Genomic DNA, 15,991 nt, shown 5'->3' with positions numbered 1-15,991 from the left:
AAGTGTATTATATTGTTTTATATGTTCTTGCTGTGTGAATCACTTTATAACTTTGTTTCAACAAGTTCTAAAGGAATAAAGACGATTATTTTTAATGTTATTATTATTATTATTATTATTATTAATATTGTTGTTGTTATTTAATTACAAAATACAGTAACAGCAAAACAAACACATGTTGATTAGATTATATACATATATATATAAATATAAATATACATATATTCATGTATTTATATATGAGGCAATAAACAGAACCCAAACATATGTATATGATGTGTTTCATATGGTTCCTCAGGTCCCCCAAGAACCCTCAGCAGAAGATCATCAAGAGGGTCATCGGCCTGGAGGGAGACTTCATCAGGTAGGAAGCTCCTCCTCCTCCTCCTTTCTCCTCCTCCCTCCTCTTCCTCCCACTCACTCTTCTCTCCTCTTCCCTCCTCTCTTCTTCTCCTCCTCCTCCTCTCTCCTCCTCCTTCATCTCCTCCTCTCTCCTCCTGCAGCAGCAGCAGAATGACTCACTCAGTCTGATGAGAGGAGCAGATCTCTTTAACATCACCTTCATGTTGTAATAAACTGAAAGCTTCCTGATGTTGATGTTATTAATAAAGACAATAACAATAACAATAACAGCTGTTAGTCGTCTAATGGTTCCAGTCTTCAGTCCAGAGGATCAGATTAACTCACCTGAGGGTCAGAAGAGGAGGAGACGTCAGTGTTCACCCGGAGCTCTGCGACAGCTCGTACCAGAGACCAAACTGTGTATAAATATATATAAATATATATATATATATATATATAAATACATATATAAATATATATATATGTGTGTGTAAACCAGACGGCAGAAACGATGAAGAAGACTCTGCCGTATTTACGTCCAGTTGAAGTTATTGTGTTGATGGAGCTGCTACAATGTTAGCTTAGCATAGCACCGATCGATCCTGGCTCCATTCACAAAAGTATTTTAAAAGTTATTGAGGAGAAAACTAAGAAAACATCAAGTCTGACTTTTTACAAATCGTTACGTAGTTATTTCACCGTCACTTTATGTCCGTTTACTGCCGTTAAATCACAGCTAAATGTGTGTATTTAGTGTTCATACAGCTGTAGTGAAGCAGCTAGACACAGTGAAGACTCCTCGATGAGATACACGGAGCTCCTCAGGACCAGGTGAGGAACCAGACAAGACGGTCAGGTTCTAAGCAGATATAGAGTTATCTTTGCCATGGTCGACGGCGGACATTAATAAACATCTCCGGCACGTCTAGCGCAAATGGCGGGACCTCGACCATTTTTACGTTATCGACTTATTGTACGATATATAGACAAGACCTCGACCATTTTTACGTTATCGACTTATTGTACGATATATATATAGACAAGAGCTCGATCATTTTTACGTTATCGAGTTATCGACTTATTGTACGATATATATAGACAAGACCTCGATCATTTTTACATTATCGACTTATTGTACGATATATAGACAAGACCTCGACCATTTTTACATTATCGACTTATTGTACGATATATATAGACAAGACCTCGATCATTTTTACATTATCGACTTATTGTACGATATATAGACAAGACCTCGACCATTTTTACATTATCGACTTATTGTACGATATATATAGACAAGACCTCGATCATTTTTACATTATCGACTTATTGTACGATATATAGACAAGACCTCGACCATTTTTACATTATCGACTTATTGTACGATATATATAGACAAGACCTCGATCATTTTTACATTATCGACTTATTGTACGATATATATAGACAAGACCTCGACCATTTTTACATTATCGACTTATTGTACGATATATATAGACAAGACCTCGACCATTTTTACATTATCGACTTATTGTACGATATATATAGACAAGACCTCGATCATTTTTACGTTATCGACTTATTGTACGATATATAGACAAGACCTCGACCATTTTTACGTTATCGACTTATTGTACGATATATATATAGACAAGAGCTCGATCATTTTTACGTTATCGACTTATTGTACGATATATATAGACAAGACCTCGATCGTTTTTACATTATCGACTTATTGTACGATATATAGACAAGACCTCGACCATTTTTACATTATCGACTTATTGTACGATATATATAGACAAGACCTCGATAATTTTTACATTATCGACTTATTGTACGATATATAGACAAGACCTCGACCATTTTTACATTATCGACTTATTGTACGATATATATAGACAAGACCTCGATCATTTTTACGTTATCGACTTATTGTACGATATATATAGACAAGACCTCGATCATTTTTACGTTATCGACTTATTGTACGATATATATAGACAAGACCTCGATCATTTTTACGTTATTGACTTGTCATGTGACATATAGACATGACCTAAATCATTATTAAGTTATCGTCTTATCGTACGATATTTGGCCTCGATATTGTCCGTTGTGTTTACATACGTGTTTGTTCACATTAATGTCACCGATATTTTAATCAAAACACTGCCAGAATTAATTCACCTTCCAACTCTAATGTCTGAATATTCTTAAGAATTAAACGTTTATTGCCACACACAGTTCAATGCCGTCAGCCGTTCTTCTCTTTTCGTTTCTAGTTTTTTGAGGTGACTTTCAGCAGTTTGTCGTGTACAAGAAGCGAGACGTTGTCCCGTTAATAACGCCGGTTTCCTCTGCACGGCTGAACCAACAGACTCCCGCTGATGACAAAAGCAGATTTTAAAGTTGGCCGACGGTCGTGTTTGTCAGGCGGGTGAACAAATTACAGAAAAGGATTTTTTGGTGCAGCGCACCATGAAACCAACATGTCAGAAAACGTCTGAGAGCTCTGTAGAAGTCTTTTTTTATTTATTTTTAGCTCCAAATCAGAAACAACTTTGAATGCAGCTAGACCCGAAAAACACAGACGGAATTACAAGAAAGGAATCTCACAGAAAACTAATCAGAGGTGATGCCGGGTGGCCTGAAACGCTTCAGCCGCTCTGAAAATGGGAAACACTGACGACGTTTACGTGCTCAAAAACATTCAGGTTTTTGCCCTCATTCCAAAAAAAGACAATATTCCTTCTGAGCCGGCGGGGGGGGGGATTGTTTTTACCTTATCAACTAAACATTCTCTAGTAATTATTGCAGCTCAAGTAGTTCAAAGTGTTTACAGGCAGCATATGTTTCTCAGTAATCCAGTGGTGGAGGACTTGTTTGACCCGTGATGTTTGCCCATATCTAAAGGAGATCTGTTGTTGTTGTTGTTGTTGATGTTTAACAGTAGACGTGTTTCTCCTTCTCTTTTGGGATGCAGACCTCAGCCTTGTAGAATTGTTGGCTTGTTGTTTTTTGAGACGCTTATTCAGACTCTGCTGCATCAGGCTGGTCTCATCCATAGATATTCCACTAAAATGTTTTCGGAACTTATCCACGTAGTTAATTTGACCGCTGTTTGTTCACCGCGTGAAATGTGAAGTCAACGTTGAAGCTTTAGTCACGTAACTTGTGTATTTCAGAAACAACAATTCTGTAGTTATGTTAACGCAAACCACGATCTGTTCCTTACCCTAACTAAATATTTTTGTTTCCGAAACCGAACTGAGTTTCCTGTGAAGACGGAAGTTTATTTTGAAAAAAACGTATTTGTGTAACGAGGAAGTTTATTTTGAAAAGACCGTATTCGTGTAACGAGGAAGTTTATTTTGAAAAGACCGTATTTGTGTAACGAGGAAGTTTATTTTGAAAAGACCGTATTTGTGTAACGAGGAAGTTTATTTTGAAAAGACCGTATTCGTGTAACGAGGAAGTTTATTTTGAAAAGACCGTATTCGTGTAACGAGGAAGTTTATTTTGAAAAGACCGTATTCGTCTAACGAGGAAGTTTATTTTGAAAAGACCGTATTTGTGTAATGAGGAAGTTTATTTTGAAAAGACCGTATTCGTGTAACAAACAAAAATTGCTGGACTTTTGTAGGAAAACGTACAAAAAATGATTATAATTTCATAAGATATCATAAGAACCGTTGTGTGAGGATACTTTGGCTGTTTACATGCCCAAAAAATAATATCAACATAATTCACAAGTCTTAATCATCCTCATTCTGAATGACCCGAAAATCCAATTTACAATATTCTGATGAATTCAATGTAAACGTAGTAACTGTTAAGTGCAAAATGAATTCATGAAACACCGACATGTTCTCGTCACATACTGACTGACTCAGACGTCTTTATCGTAACATCTGATTCCAGACTTGGTTTTTATAAAGGTTTCCAGCTCTGAAAGTGTTTCTAAAAATGAATGTTCTTTTGTGATTTCCCCCGTGTGAGATCAGTGCTGTGAAGCCGACTTCACTGGAGCATTTTCAACTCTTCAGAGCTTAATGTTGGCTTGAAAATTACATTTGAACAAGCATTAAGAGCACATTAAGGTCAGGGAGCAGATAGCTATTTTTATTCCGTGGGTGTGTGTGTGTGTGTGTGTGTGTGTGTGTGTGTGTGTGTGTGTGTGTGTGTCAGCCCTGTTACACTGTTTTCTGGAGGAAATGAGCTCCACAGTTCAGATAATGAGACTCAGCAGGAGGACATGAGCGAGCCTCAAACTCACCATCTGATTGTTGGACAGGTGGTTATTTTATTTTTTATTATTGATACAAAGACCAACGTGTCTCCAGTCTGTCTCTCTGTCCAATCAGTCATTGTTTGTTATTAAATGCAGGAGCTTTATATATATTTATATAAATATATATATATATATATTTTTATATAAATATATATATATTTATATAAATATATATATATATATATATTTGTATATAATATATATATATTTATATAAATATATATAATTTAAATATATATAATTTAGATTATGTGATCATTAGTTACAGGTCACTAACTTTTGGCCGAACACATTTCTGTTGTTTTTCACAGAACTTTTTAAAAAGATATCATATACAATATGTCATAAATAAGTTATAAACTACGCTTCAGGTACAATATGAAGCATCAGATCAGAACATGAGACCTCATGGAGGATGCTGAGAGAGGAAGTAACTGTTCACAGTTTCATGAAAACACGCCGTCATCGTGCGATTCATCCCGGCAGCGTCTGGTGTCCACAGGTCACCGGCTCTGTGGGGGGGGTTCATAATTAACAGGCCCGTGATGGGCTGTCTGGCGGAGGCGGAGCTGACAACGCCGGCCGCCATAAATCACAGCTCCGCTTTTAATTTCAGAGAGAGAGAGAGAGAGAGAGAGAGACAGAGAGAGAGCGAGAGAGAGAGACAGAGAGAGACACAGAGAGAGACAGAGAGAGACAAAGAGAGAGCGAGAGAGACAGAGATAGAGAGTGAGAGAGAGAGACAGAACAAGAGAGAGAGAGAGAGAGAGACAGAGACAAAGAGAGAGAGAGAGAGAGACAGAAAGAGAGAGAGAGTGAGAACGAGAGAGAGAGAGACAGAATGAGAGAGAGAGAGAGAGACAAAACAAGAGAGCGAGAGAGACAGAGACAAAGACAAAGAGAGAGAGAGAGACAGAAAGAGAGAGAGTGAGAACGAGAGAGAGAGACAAAGAGAGACAGAGACAGAGAGAGAGAGAGACAGAGAGAGAGGGAGAGAGACAGACAGAATGAGAGGGAGGGAGGGAGAGAGAGAGAGAGAAAGAGAGAGAGAGAGAGAGAGGATTGTTTTACAGATTCATCTCCAAACGTAAATCTCACGACGTCGTGTCACTGAGCAGCAGAATGTTCAATGAACTAATGGAAACTCGTAAATAAAGTTTATTTGTCCGTTGAGCCGTTACACGAGTCTCCTTCTAGCAGGAAAAGTCACTCAAGTGACGGACACAACAACACACAACAACACACAAACTGGAGGAAAGTCAAGATCTCAACTTCACTCACAGTACAGTGAAGGAAGGTTTATTTTTTAAATGTACTTCATCAAAATCCTGACAAATAAAACCTGGCAACCCAAAGTTCACACGCTGTCATTCAGTGATACAACACAGCGTCATCCGCAAATGGTCGCACATATCAACGAAGTCTGTATTCTGCTTATTTTGGTCGAGGCTGGTGCAGATATTCTTTGTCCAAACGATGTATCTGGATGAGTTTTTTGTTTAACCCCTCCAGGAGGTCAACGTTTACACTCATCCTGTGAAATATCTCAAAATCTACTCGTTGCATCGCCACAAGACATTCAGCAGGAAAAACAAAACAAAAGACAAAGACGCCATTGCAGCCCTTTCTCCTCCAAAAAACTATGTTCAATACAACTTCAGTGCATTCAACAAAAACAAGACTGAACTAAATGAGGCTGTTCTCATCCAGCATTCAGAACTAAACCTACAAAAAGTAATGCACCGTAACTCGTAGATCCATATTCTTTATATTATTGATTAGGCTGTTGCAAAACGATGTGAATAAAATGCACAAAGTGATGCCTTCAAATGCCTCATTTTGTCTCAAAACGGTCCAAAAATGTTCAATTTACTGTGATGAAAAACAGAGAAAAGGAAGAAACGAATGTGATAAATGATTAATTGATTATTTAAAATAACTGTGAAATAAATCATTTTAGTATTCAGTCGGCCGGCAATCCTTCATATATTTTTCATAAAAGTGATTCCAGACTGAACTGAACCCTCGACCCATTAGTGTTGGTACTTTACATCAACCCTGGACTTCATGCATGATGAAATCCACTCACCAGTAAATATATACTGTATATATATATATATATATATATATATATATATATATACATATATATATATATATATGTGTATATGTATATATGTGTGTTGTGGACGTCAGCTGATGTCAGAGGATCGTTCAGACACGTCGTCAACCTGTCGGGAGGAAAATCTAGAAGAAAAACTCAAACTCTCTGCATGAAAATGGACAAATTCAGAGATAATAAAGAGTGACGGGATTGACAGCTTCAATCCAAAAGATATGATGATCAGCATCGGCCTTCGGAAGCACGTCAGTCACATGCACACACACACACACACACACACACACACACACACACACACACACACGGGTCAGAGCAGGTCAGAGCGTCTTAATCCAGTGTGTGGAGCCGTCAGCAGCTGTCCACCTCTGCCTCATTAAACACCTTTCTACCTCTGAAACATTCATCAGCTGCTGTTAACACTGATGAAAGAAGATGTGTGTGTGTGTGTGTGTGTGTGTGTGTGTGTGTGTGTGTGTGTGTGTGTGTGTGTGTGTGTGTGTGTCCAGATTCAGTAGAAACGCACTTCTTGATGAGGCCACTTGTAGCATCTGGAAGCTCTTTGAAGCGTCCGTGGAGGACGAGAAGTGAAGTCAATGCTTCATGTGTTAAAACCAGTCCGGCCTGAGCGCCCCCACCGGCGGGGGCGGAGCATGCATCCAAAAATTCATCCACTCATAACGTGCACTCATCAGTAAGGAGTATAATGATGTCGCATAGCTGCTCAAACTGCAGCTCCTGCGCTACAAAGTCATCTCAGCTGTTTGTACAAACTCCAAACACAACATGTGACAAAGCTACGTCTAAAACCAAGAACCACGATCCACACAGCGCCCCCTAGGCAGACCCACTCCACACATTTATGACAAAAACGTTTTGAAAAACTCATTCAATACTAACAGCCGTTAGCTCAGGAGATCGCTAGCGACCAGACGGCAGCCATGTTGTTCACATTCCGCTACGACACAGCCTCGCAGTTTTACTTCCTAAACAAAGCCTCATAATCATAAACCACATCATAACCCAGCTCCTTACTTTGAGATGTTCTGCAGCAAAAAAAAAAAAATGAATCCGTTCATGTTTACTGTCTAACAGCGCAGCTCATATCCGTCTCTGTCTGGATTCAAAGCTGGCGCTGCCGTCGTGTGCCTCGTGTACCTGCTAGAGGAAGGGGCGGGGTTATACGTCTCAGCAAATCGGATTTGAGAAATTTGACACTCGGGTAGTTTTTATTTTCTCATTAGCTAACAGATTCTGTCATTCAAAGTCACGTTAGGTTGTTTCAACATTGTTTCAAAATGTGTGTCTTCTGTCTTCATACAGTCAGAGCATGTGAACGCAGCTCGCACTGTTCATCAATATAATGCACCGTAACGTAGCGTTAATTAATGAATGCGTTAACGCGATAATAACGCGTTAACTTGCCCAGCACTAATATATATATATATATATATACATATACATATATATGTATATATACATATATACATATGTATATACATATATACATGAAGTAAAAAGATGTGAGTACAAACAGGTCACAGATCAAAGTGGATGGATCATCGGCCTTTTGTTCGTTTAAGTGAGTGTGAAGTGATCTTCTTCTTTCCTTGTGTTGCTGCTCTGAAGCATCTCTGAGGTCGTTCAGTTCAGGTTTAAACGCTGTGAAGCAGCACTGAGATCAAAACAAGAAGAATCCAGACGCAGATTCTGCTCCGACATAATTCCAGTGAAGACGGAGAAAGTGGTTCGATCCATAATTATAATAAATCAGGCGAGTTAACGGAGAAACCGAATGTTTCTGAGATGAATTTAAGAACCACAGATTGATTTATTTAACTGTACCCGGGAGGATTCTCCTCCTCGACTAACAAAGGGTCTGAATACAGCGAAGTCGATCGTCGGTTGGTTCTGTAGAGACTTCACAGCCGTTCCTTCTTAAACATAGCAGAGAATCGGTGTCATATAGTTCTGTAACCTTTCTTTATTATTTATTTATTTTGTATTATTCCTGCGTAAAGGTCCCAGCTTGTTTTTATTTTGGTGAGTCAGTAAATTCAGCTGCTGTGGCTAAATCAATATTTATGTATCCAAGGTCTTCTTCAGTCAGAACGACAAACACACACACACACACACACACACACACACACACGTTAGGAATCGCAGACGAAATTTCCATTTAAAAAGTCAGCGAGGCCATAACTCACAATGTTCCCCTGCTTAAATGATAAATCAGAGCTGGAACAGGCCCATAACGGTGCAGAGCGATGATGAAGGGCGTTGGACCTTCTTCTCATAAACATGACGACCTGATTGAAGCAGCCCCCCCCCCCACCACCACCACCACCACCACCACCTCCTCCACCCTCATTAGTCTGAATGTGTCCTCGGATCGGATCTCTGTTTGAGCGATAAGGCGGCGGCGCGATGTGACGCCTCTGGCGGGGGGGGGGGGGGTGATTAACGATAATGAAATGAAAGATGTAATTGTCCCGGAGATTTGATCCGAGGACCTTCTACGCAATTCTTTCTCACTGAATCTTAAATTTCTTTTCTTTTATCAAAGGTAGTGAAGCAGTGAAGCTTCGGTTTCACCTGTTTGTAAAAAAAAGATGCATTCCCTACCCACAATGCATCACCTCTCTTTTATTTCTTTTTATTCATAGTGCTGGTTTAACGTTGTGGACATTAAGCGTATGCTAATGAGTGAGTGTGCATATCTGTGTCTGTCCACGGCCAATCTTGCATACTGCTGCACCAGACTGCGTAATATTTTGGGTGTGCTCGTTTATAGAGGCCACAAGTGATCACACAGCATGCTAACGTATGCTAACGTAGCTACTGCATACTCCATGAGTCTGATTTTGCCTTCAACATAAATGTTTAAGTGTGATTTTACCAGCAGACTCAGTAGGTCTTTCGGGATTTTACCATAACTGCAGTTTGTATAAGTCACGTTTTCGCACCCTGCTTCATGGTCTGTGTGACTCTAAATGTTCCATAATGTACTAAATGAACATCATGCTGTATTGAAGAAGACTGTAAACTAGAGATTGAGACCATAAACTCATGTTTACAATGTTTACTGAGGGAATAAATCAAGAGAGAAGTAGAGTCATTTTAGACTAGACTTCTATACAACCAGAGGAGTCGCCCCCTGGTGGACACTAGAGAGAATGCAGCTTTAAGGAACTTCTGCTGTGGCTTCACTTTTATATATTCATATATTTGTTTGTTTTCTCGTCTCTACAGAACTCTGGGCTACAAGAACCGGTACGTTCGAGTTCCCGACGGTCACTTCTGGATCGAGGGGGATCATCACGGACACAGTCTGGACAGCAACAGCTTCGGACCGGTGAGAACTGAACCCGCTGCTGTTGCACCACCAAGCAGACTGTACACTCAAAGTATATCGTTTAACGAATACAACGGACCGTTTATCGCCCAACAACACAGCGTAACTCTAAAGACATCTCGTTGTCCAAAATCTGAAATATTTAACTTCTACATTTAAAGTTTTTGTATAATTTTGTCCAAAACATAAAAAATGGATGAAGCTTATTTTATAGTTTGATCGGGAAGAAAAGCACTATAACTACCGTCACTATGAGCAAGGCATCAAACCTAAACTCTGATGGAAAACAACATGAACACACAGATAGATAATGTGTGGTCAGGGTTTCATCTGTCCGATCTGGTGCAAACTGGACTCTGAAGGAAACAGGTGACAGGTGATGTTTGGTGTGTGTGTGTTGCCTCTCAGTGTTTCAGCTGAAGTCGGTGTAGAAGACGAGTTCGATAACCGATCCGGAGGTTTCCGTCTCCTCTCCGCGAGCCGTTTGTAGTTCGACTCTCTCGGGTTGTAGTTCTGTGAAGCTGGACGGAGAGAAGATCTCCGGCTGCACAGCTTCCTCCTGAGACGGTTCATACAATGACTTACAAACAGTAATACTGCAGTCTGAGTTTACCACCAAGTAAAAAAGTGTTTATAGATTGTTGTTGTGGTTTATAAAGTAAATGTATAATGAATAAGTAAAGAGTAAAAATAACTGAGATAACATACGATCGGACTGAATGTTGGGTTCACATTATTGCTTATTCAGCTTAACGTAGCACGGTTTGTAAAGATAATAAAGCATCAACTACTTAACTCTACTAACGGCTCATCTAACAAGGTTCGCCTTCAGGTTACAAATATCTCAAACACGTGGAGGCCTGGACCAAGGATCTAAAGATCTGAACACTTTAAAGACGGAGCAGAACTATCGACACAGTTTGATGTCACCAGCAAACAGCGACACCGGGACGAGCAGGACCAAAAGAAAGGTTAAGTCGGTGGGGAGTGTTCAGCGTGGATCCACCCCGCGAGGAGCAGGTCTCATTCCAATAATGCCTTCTCTCTTGAATGTGGCCTGCAGTGTTTGCTGCCACCCACCACACAAGAACCTCATCGGCTGTCACAGATGATGCTCTGTGGCTCGATCACAAATAGCCCAAAACAAACACCCACCATCTCTACATACAGCATGGAGGGGAACTCTGGGGACTTTGTCTTTCCTCAAAGTTTGTATTGTTGAGAGGTTAAAACAAAAACTCCTAAACTTTATGAAAATATGTGAAATGGAGGAAAACTCTGAATGCAATAAACAGATAAGATCTCATGTCGGTCGATCTCACGCTGTGTGAAGTTTATGGCCTATTAAAGAGTGTAAAGGTGCAATAAATATGATTCTTACTGAGCCCAAAGCGCTAAATGACCATAATACATCTGTGCTGGCTGATGGGGGGGGTTGATCGATACCAGTGATTCTGAGGTTTCTGCTTCTCAGAGCTCAATACTCTGATGTGTGCACGTTAACACAGGAAGGAAGGAACCAATGAACCAGTGAAAGTGCTGAAGAGAAAAACTAGGAACTAAAGGATGAACCAAAGAACCAGTGAAGCTCAAGAGAAACCAGTTAACCAATGAACCAAAAGAACAAAAGAAGGAACCAAAGCAAGAGCTGAGATATGTGAAAATGAGGAAACTAAGGAATTGAAGGAGCCCAAGACCAAATGAAAAGGAAGAATGGACCAAGGAGCCAAAGAATGGAAGGAAGAGGAGGAAAAAATGAAACCAAAGAAAGAACGAAGGAAAGATCCAGGGAACTAAAGAGCAAAAGGATAAACCATTGAGGGATCTAAAGAAGGAGACGAGTAACCACTAAAGAAGGAACCAACCGATCAAGAGAGAACCAACGAACTGCCAGAGAATAAACCAAGGAAGGATCCAACAAAATGTCAAACAATAGAACCAAAGAAAGAAACAGGGAACTAAAAAGTCTGAGAATCAACCACTGAAGGAACCAAAGAACAAGACGAGTAACCACTGCAGTGTAAACCCTTCTGCTTCAGTATTAGATGTTCAGAGAAACTGCTGAGTATAAATATATATAGTTTAGTAAACAACGATCTTTTCTACGTACTGTAGTTGCATAAACATAACCAAGTAGTTGTGATGATATGTTGGAAGATTAACGTAATAAAGACAGTGTTTACATTTAAGGAGCAGATACTGTTTCCTATTTTAACCAAACTCAGAAGATGATCAAGAAGAAATCAAAGAAAAGTGATGACAAGCAAATAGGGAACAAGTTGGGAACAAAATGATCAGGAAAAGAACCAAACAGAAGAAATAACAAATGATATTTGATGAATTAAGAGAGAAACTGGAAAACCAAAGAAAGAGTCCAAGAATGAACCAAGGAGCCAAAGAAGGAACAATAGCAACAAAGAAGGAAGCAGGGAACAGGAAAGGTAACCAGTGAACTGTAGAACCGGTAAACATAAGGAACCAATAACCAACTCGTATCATGTTTCTTACATTAAGATGTTTTAAAGAATAAGATAAATCAGAAAGTGTGCTGACCCAGACGTCCGTCATCAGTTTATATGAAACGTTCATAATGAAATATAATAATAATAATATCTGTCTGCTGACCTGCTCCTCACCTCCCAGCAGATGAATATTAATCGTCTTCTTCATTTCTTCACGTTATTAAACCGCCTCTTGACCTGCAGCTGTCGAGAGTTCGTGAGGTTCGCTGAGCTCTCGTCTCCACCCTCAGCCGTCGGGACGCCCCGGGAGGTCGAATCAAACGCCTCCTCGTCCGTCTGCAGCCGGTCTGAAGATGGTTTCCTAAATAGAGACGCCGGCTTTATTTTTGGAGATAACAGGAGTCATTAGAAGTGTTTGATATGCTGTGTGTGTGTGTGTGTGTGTGTGTGTGTGTGTGTGTGTGATCTTCAGCTGTCAGCTCCACAGTTCTAATCATCTCTGTTGATGTCGGTGAGACTCTGAATGTGAATCAAAGCGTCTTAAATCCTCAGAAGAAGCTCTCCTCTGCTCTTCATCACATGTTTAGATATCATGCAGAGCAGATGGGCTCATTACTTTAAAACACTTTACTCATTTTACAAGTTGTACGAAAAAAACAAAACTCAATCTGTGATATTTTTAACTGATAGAAGAGATGCGTCAATATTCTGATATTTGGATCCAAACCAGAAAAAATATAAGAAAATCTGACCACTTGTTAGTTTGTTGAGTAAAAAGTGTAATAAATCATCACCATGAAAACTTCTCCAGTTGATTATTTACGTTAAGACAAATATTTTTAGTAAATGTATGTAATAAGGAATTATTAAATTAAATTTAACTTATTAAATATGTGCTAATTTGCAATGTGAACGTTGGATGAAGACAGGTTTAATATTCTTGTTTCACTTTGTTGACTTATTAGAGTTTAATATTGCCAACAGACATTTTCTCAATCTTTCTTCAATTACATAACTTAAATTGTCTTTTAAATAAATAGATATTTATTAATGAAATATATAGTTTGGTACATGAGAAAATTAAAATGGAACACATGGTGCAAAAATGACCATTTTGTAGACCTCGCCTGAACTCTGTGTACTAAAACCTCTCTAATTCTGTTCTGCTTCACTTTATCAAAGTCAGACTTTGCAGAGAGACTGTTCACATATTGTGTTATGATCTGGGAGATGTTTAAACCTTCAGCTGCATCATTACAAAGAAATAATCATCCTGAAAATGCTTTTTTCTATTTTTTAGGTGAACCTGAAACTTTTCAATTTGCACTGTGTGCCATCTTCATTTACTTTTAACCAGTAATATATATATTGATATTTACACATCTGAAGAAATCTCACAAGTGCTCCCTTTATTATAACACCAACATTATTCAAATAGACCTTGTGGTTGCACAGATACACTCTTTTTAGTATGGGTATGTAGAGGCCTCAAACAAAGGGTTCAAGAGGATTCAAATTGTATTTTAAGCATCTTTTGAAACATTTTTTGCTCGGTGGGAAAAGTCATTCATATTTTGGTTCCTCTAAAGCTTATCAGAAGTTGACCTCTGCTAGTCAGTAATTTAGGAGGATGAAGATGTGAAGAAGACGAGTTGAGTAAGAGTGAACCTGTGAATTTGATTTAAATGATCTGGAATATTCCTTCACCTGAAAGTATCTCATAAATAAAAACACATATTTGAGAAATATTGATGTCATAAACAGTAGATGTGTGACTCTGATCGGGTTGTAATCCCAAAACGTTTCTGGAGGACAACATTTTTAGCCCAAACTACATAACAATATGGAAGATGAATGATAAATGATACTGTAATAAAGAGACAAGCTGTCTAACCCTCCTTATTATTAACCAATTCAATGTCTGCTCCTCTACATGAAGAACGTGGATCACAAGGTGTTTCTTTTCATATTCAGAACCTGCAGCTCTGACCCTCAGTTATTACAGTCATTTATTTATTTTATTTATTTTTACCCAGGTGTCTGTGGGGCTGCTTCACGGTCGAGCTTCTCACATCATCTGGCCTCCGGATCGTTGGCAGCGAATCAAAGCGTCTCTACCGGCAAACAGAGGACCGCTGGACACGGAGGAAGAGGAGGGATGAAGGAGGAAGAGGAGGGAGGAAGAGGAGGGATGAAGGAGGAAGAGGAGGAGGAAGAGGAGGGATGAAGGAGGAAGAGGAGGGAGGAAGAGGAGGGATGAAGGAGGAAGAGGAGGGAGGAAGAGGAGGGATGAAGGAGGAAGAGGAGGGAGGAAGAGGAGGGATGAAACCATCATCGTTTTCTTTCTATAACTGTTCGTGTCATCTCAGCTGAACTGAGCTCGTTGGAGAACTTTCAAACCAAACTGTTTGGGTTAGCCAAACGATGAGTCATGAGATATTGTATCTAAACTGTTGAAACTATTGTTGTCTAAACTGATTTATTGTTTTTTTATAGTTGTTACCAGTGACATGAACAACTTTAACTTCACAAACCGGAGACTGGAGACGTCTTCACGCTCCAGCTGCACCTTTAGATCCTGAAAACATTTCTAGAAAACTACGTTCCTCTTCATGGATTCATGTTCCTCTTCATGGATTCATGTTCTTCTTCATGGATTCATGTTCCTCTTCATGGATTCATGTTCCTCTTCATGGATTCACGTTCCTCTTCATGGATTCACGTTCTTCTTCATGGATTCATGTTCCTCTTCATGGATTCATGTTCCTCTTCATGGATTCATGTTCCTCTTCATGGATTCATGTTCCTCTTCACGGATTCATGTTCCTCTTCATGGATTCATGTTCCTCTTCACGGATTCATGTTCTTCTTCACGGATTCATGTTCCTCTTCACGGATTCATGTTCCTCTTCACGGATTCATGTTCCTCTTCATGGATTCATGTTCCTCTTCATGGATTCATGTTCCTCTTCATGGATTCATGTTCCTTTCATTTCTGTTGCTGTCAGACCTCAGCCCTCATGTTAGTGATCTCTTGCTCTTCAGGATTCAGTTATTTGTCAGTGTGACGAGCCAAAAACAAATGTCATTATCTAAAAATAAAAATCTCTCTTCACTGAGCTTTAGTTTGTGATGCTGTCACCTGTGTGTGTGTGTGTGTGTGTGTGTCATTAAAGGCTCTGAGAGGAGAAGCGAGCGTTTAGCCCTCAACAGGTTATCAGACGTCTTAATTAGAGAAAATCACAAAAGATGAAAACAGCAGCTGACTCCTGATCTCCATCAAGTGTTTGTCTTTAGAGAGACGCTGATGAACAGCTGTGTCACACACACACACACACACACACACACACCACACACACACACCCCCACTCACACACACACACACCCCCACTCACACACACCCCCACTCACACACA

At 39.5% G+C, this 15,991-nt stretch overlaps 1 protein-coding gene across 1 annotated transcript in view; it reads left to right on the top strand.

Moving 5' to 3' along the window:
* LOC137878802 (mitochondrial inner membrane protease subunit 2-like) overlaps positions 1-15,695 on the top strand; it is a gene marked incomplete at its 5' end in the record, with an annotated part of 33,727 nt that extends 18,032 nt beyond the window's left edge. Inside the window, 3 exons of the mRNA XM_068719230.1 lie at positions 299-364; positions 10,011-10,113; positions 14,612-15,695. Coding sequence (XP_068575331.1) covers positions 299-364; positions 10,011-10,113; positions 14,612-14,737 — 295 coding nt within the window. The remainder of the gene's footprint in view (positions 1-298; positions 365-10,010; positions 10,114-14,611) is intronic.
* Positions 15,696-15,991: the final 296 nt, after the last annotated feature.

Source organism: Cebidichthys violaceus, unplaced genomic scaffold (assembly GCF_023349555.1).
Source record: "Cebidichthys violaceus isolate CVI_PGR_0920_01 unplaced genomic scaffold, fCebVio1.0.p SCAF_234, whole genome shotgun sequence".
Taxonomy (NCBI): domain Eukaryota; kingdom Metazoa; phylum Chordata; class Actinopteri; order Perciformes; family Stichaeidae; genus Cebidichthys; species Cebidichthys violaceus.
This window is presented reverse-complemented; position numbering and strand designations above follow the sequence as displayed.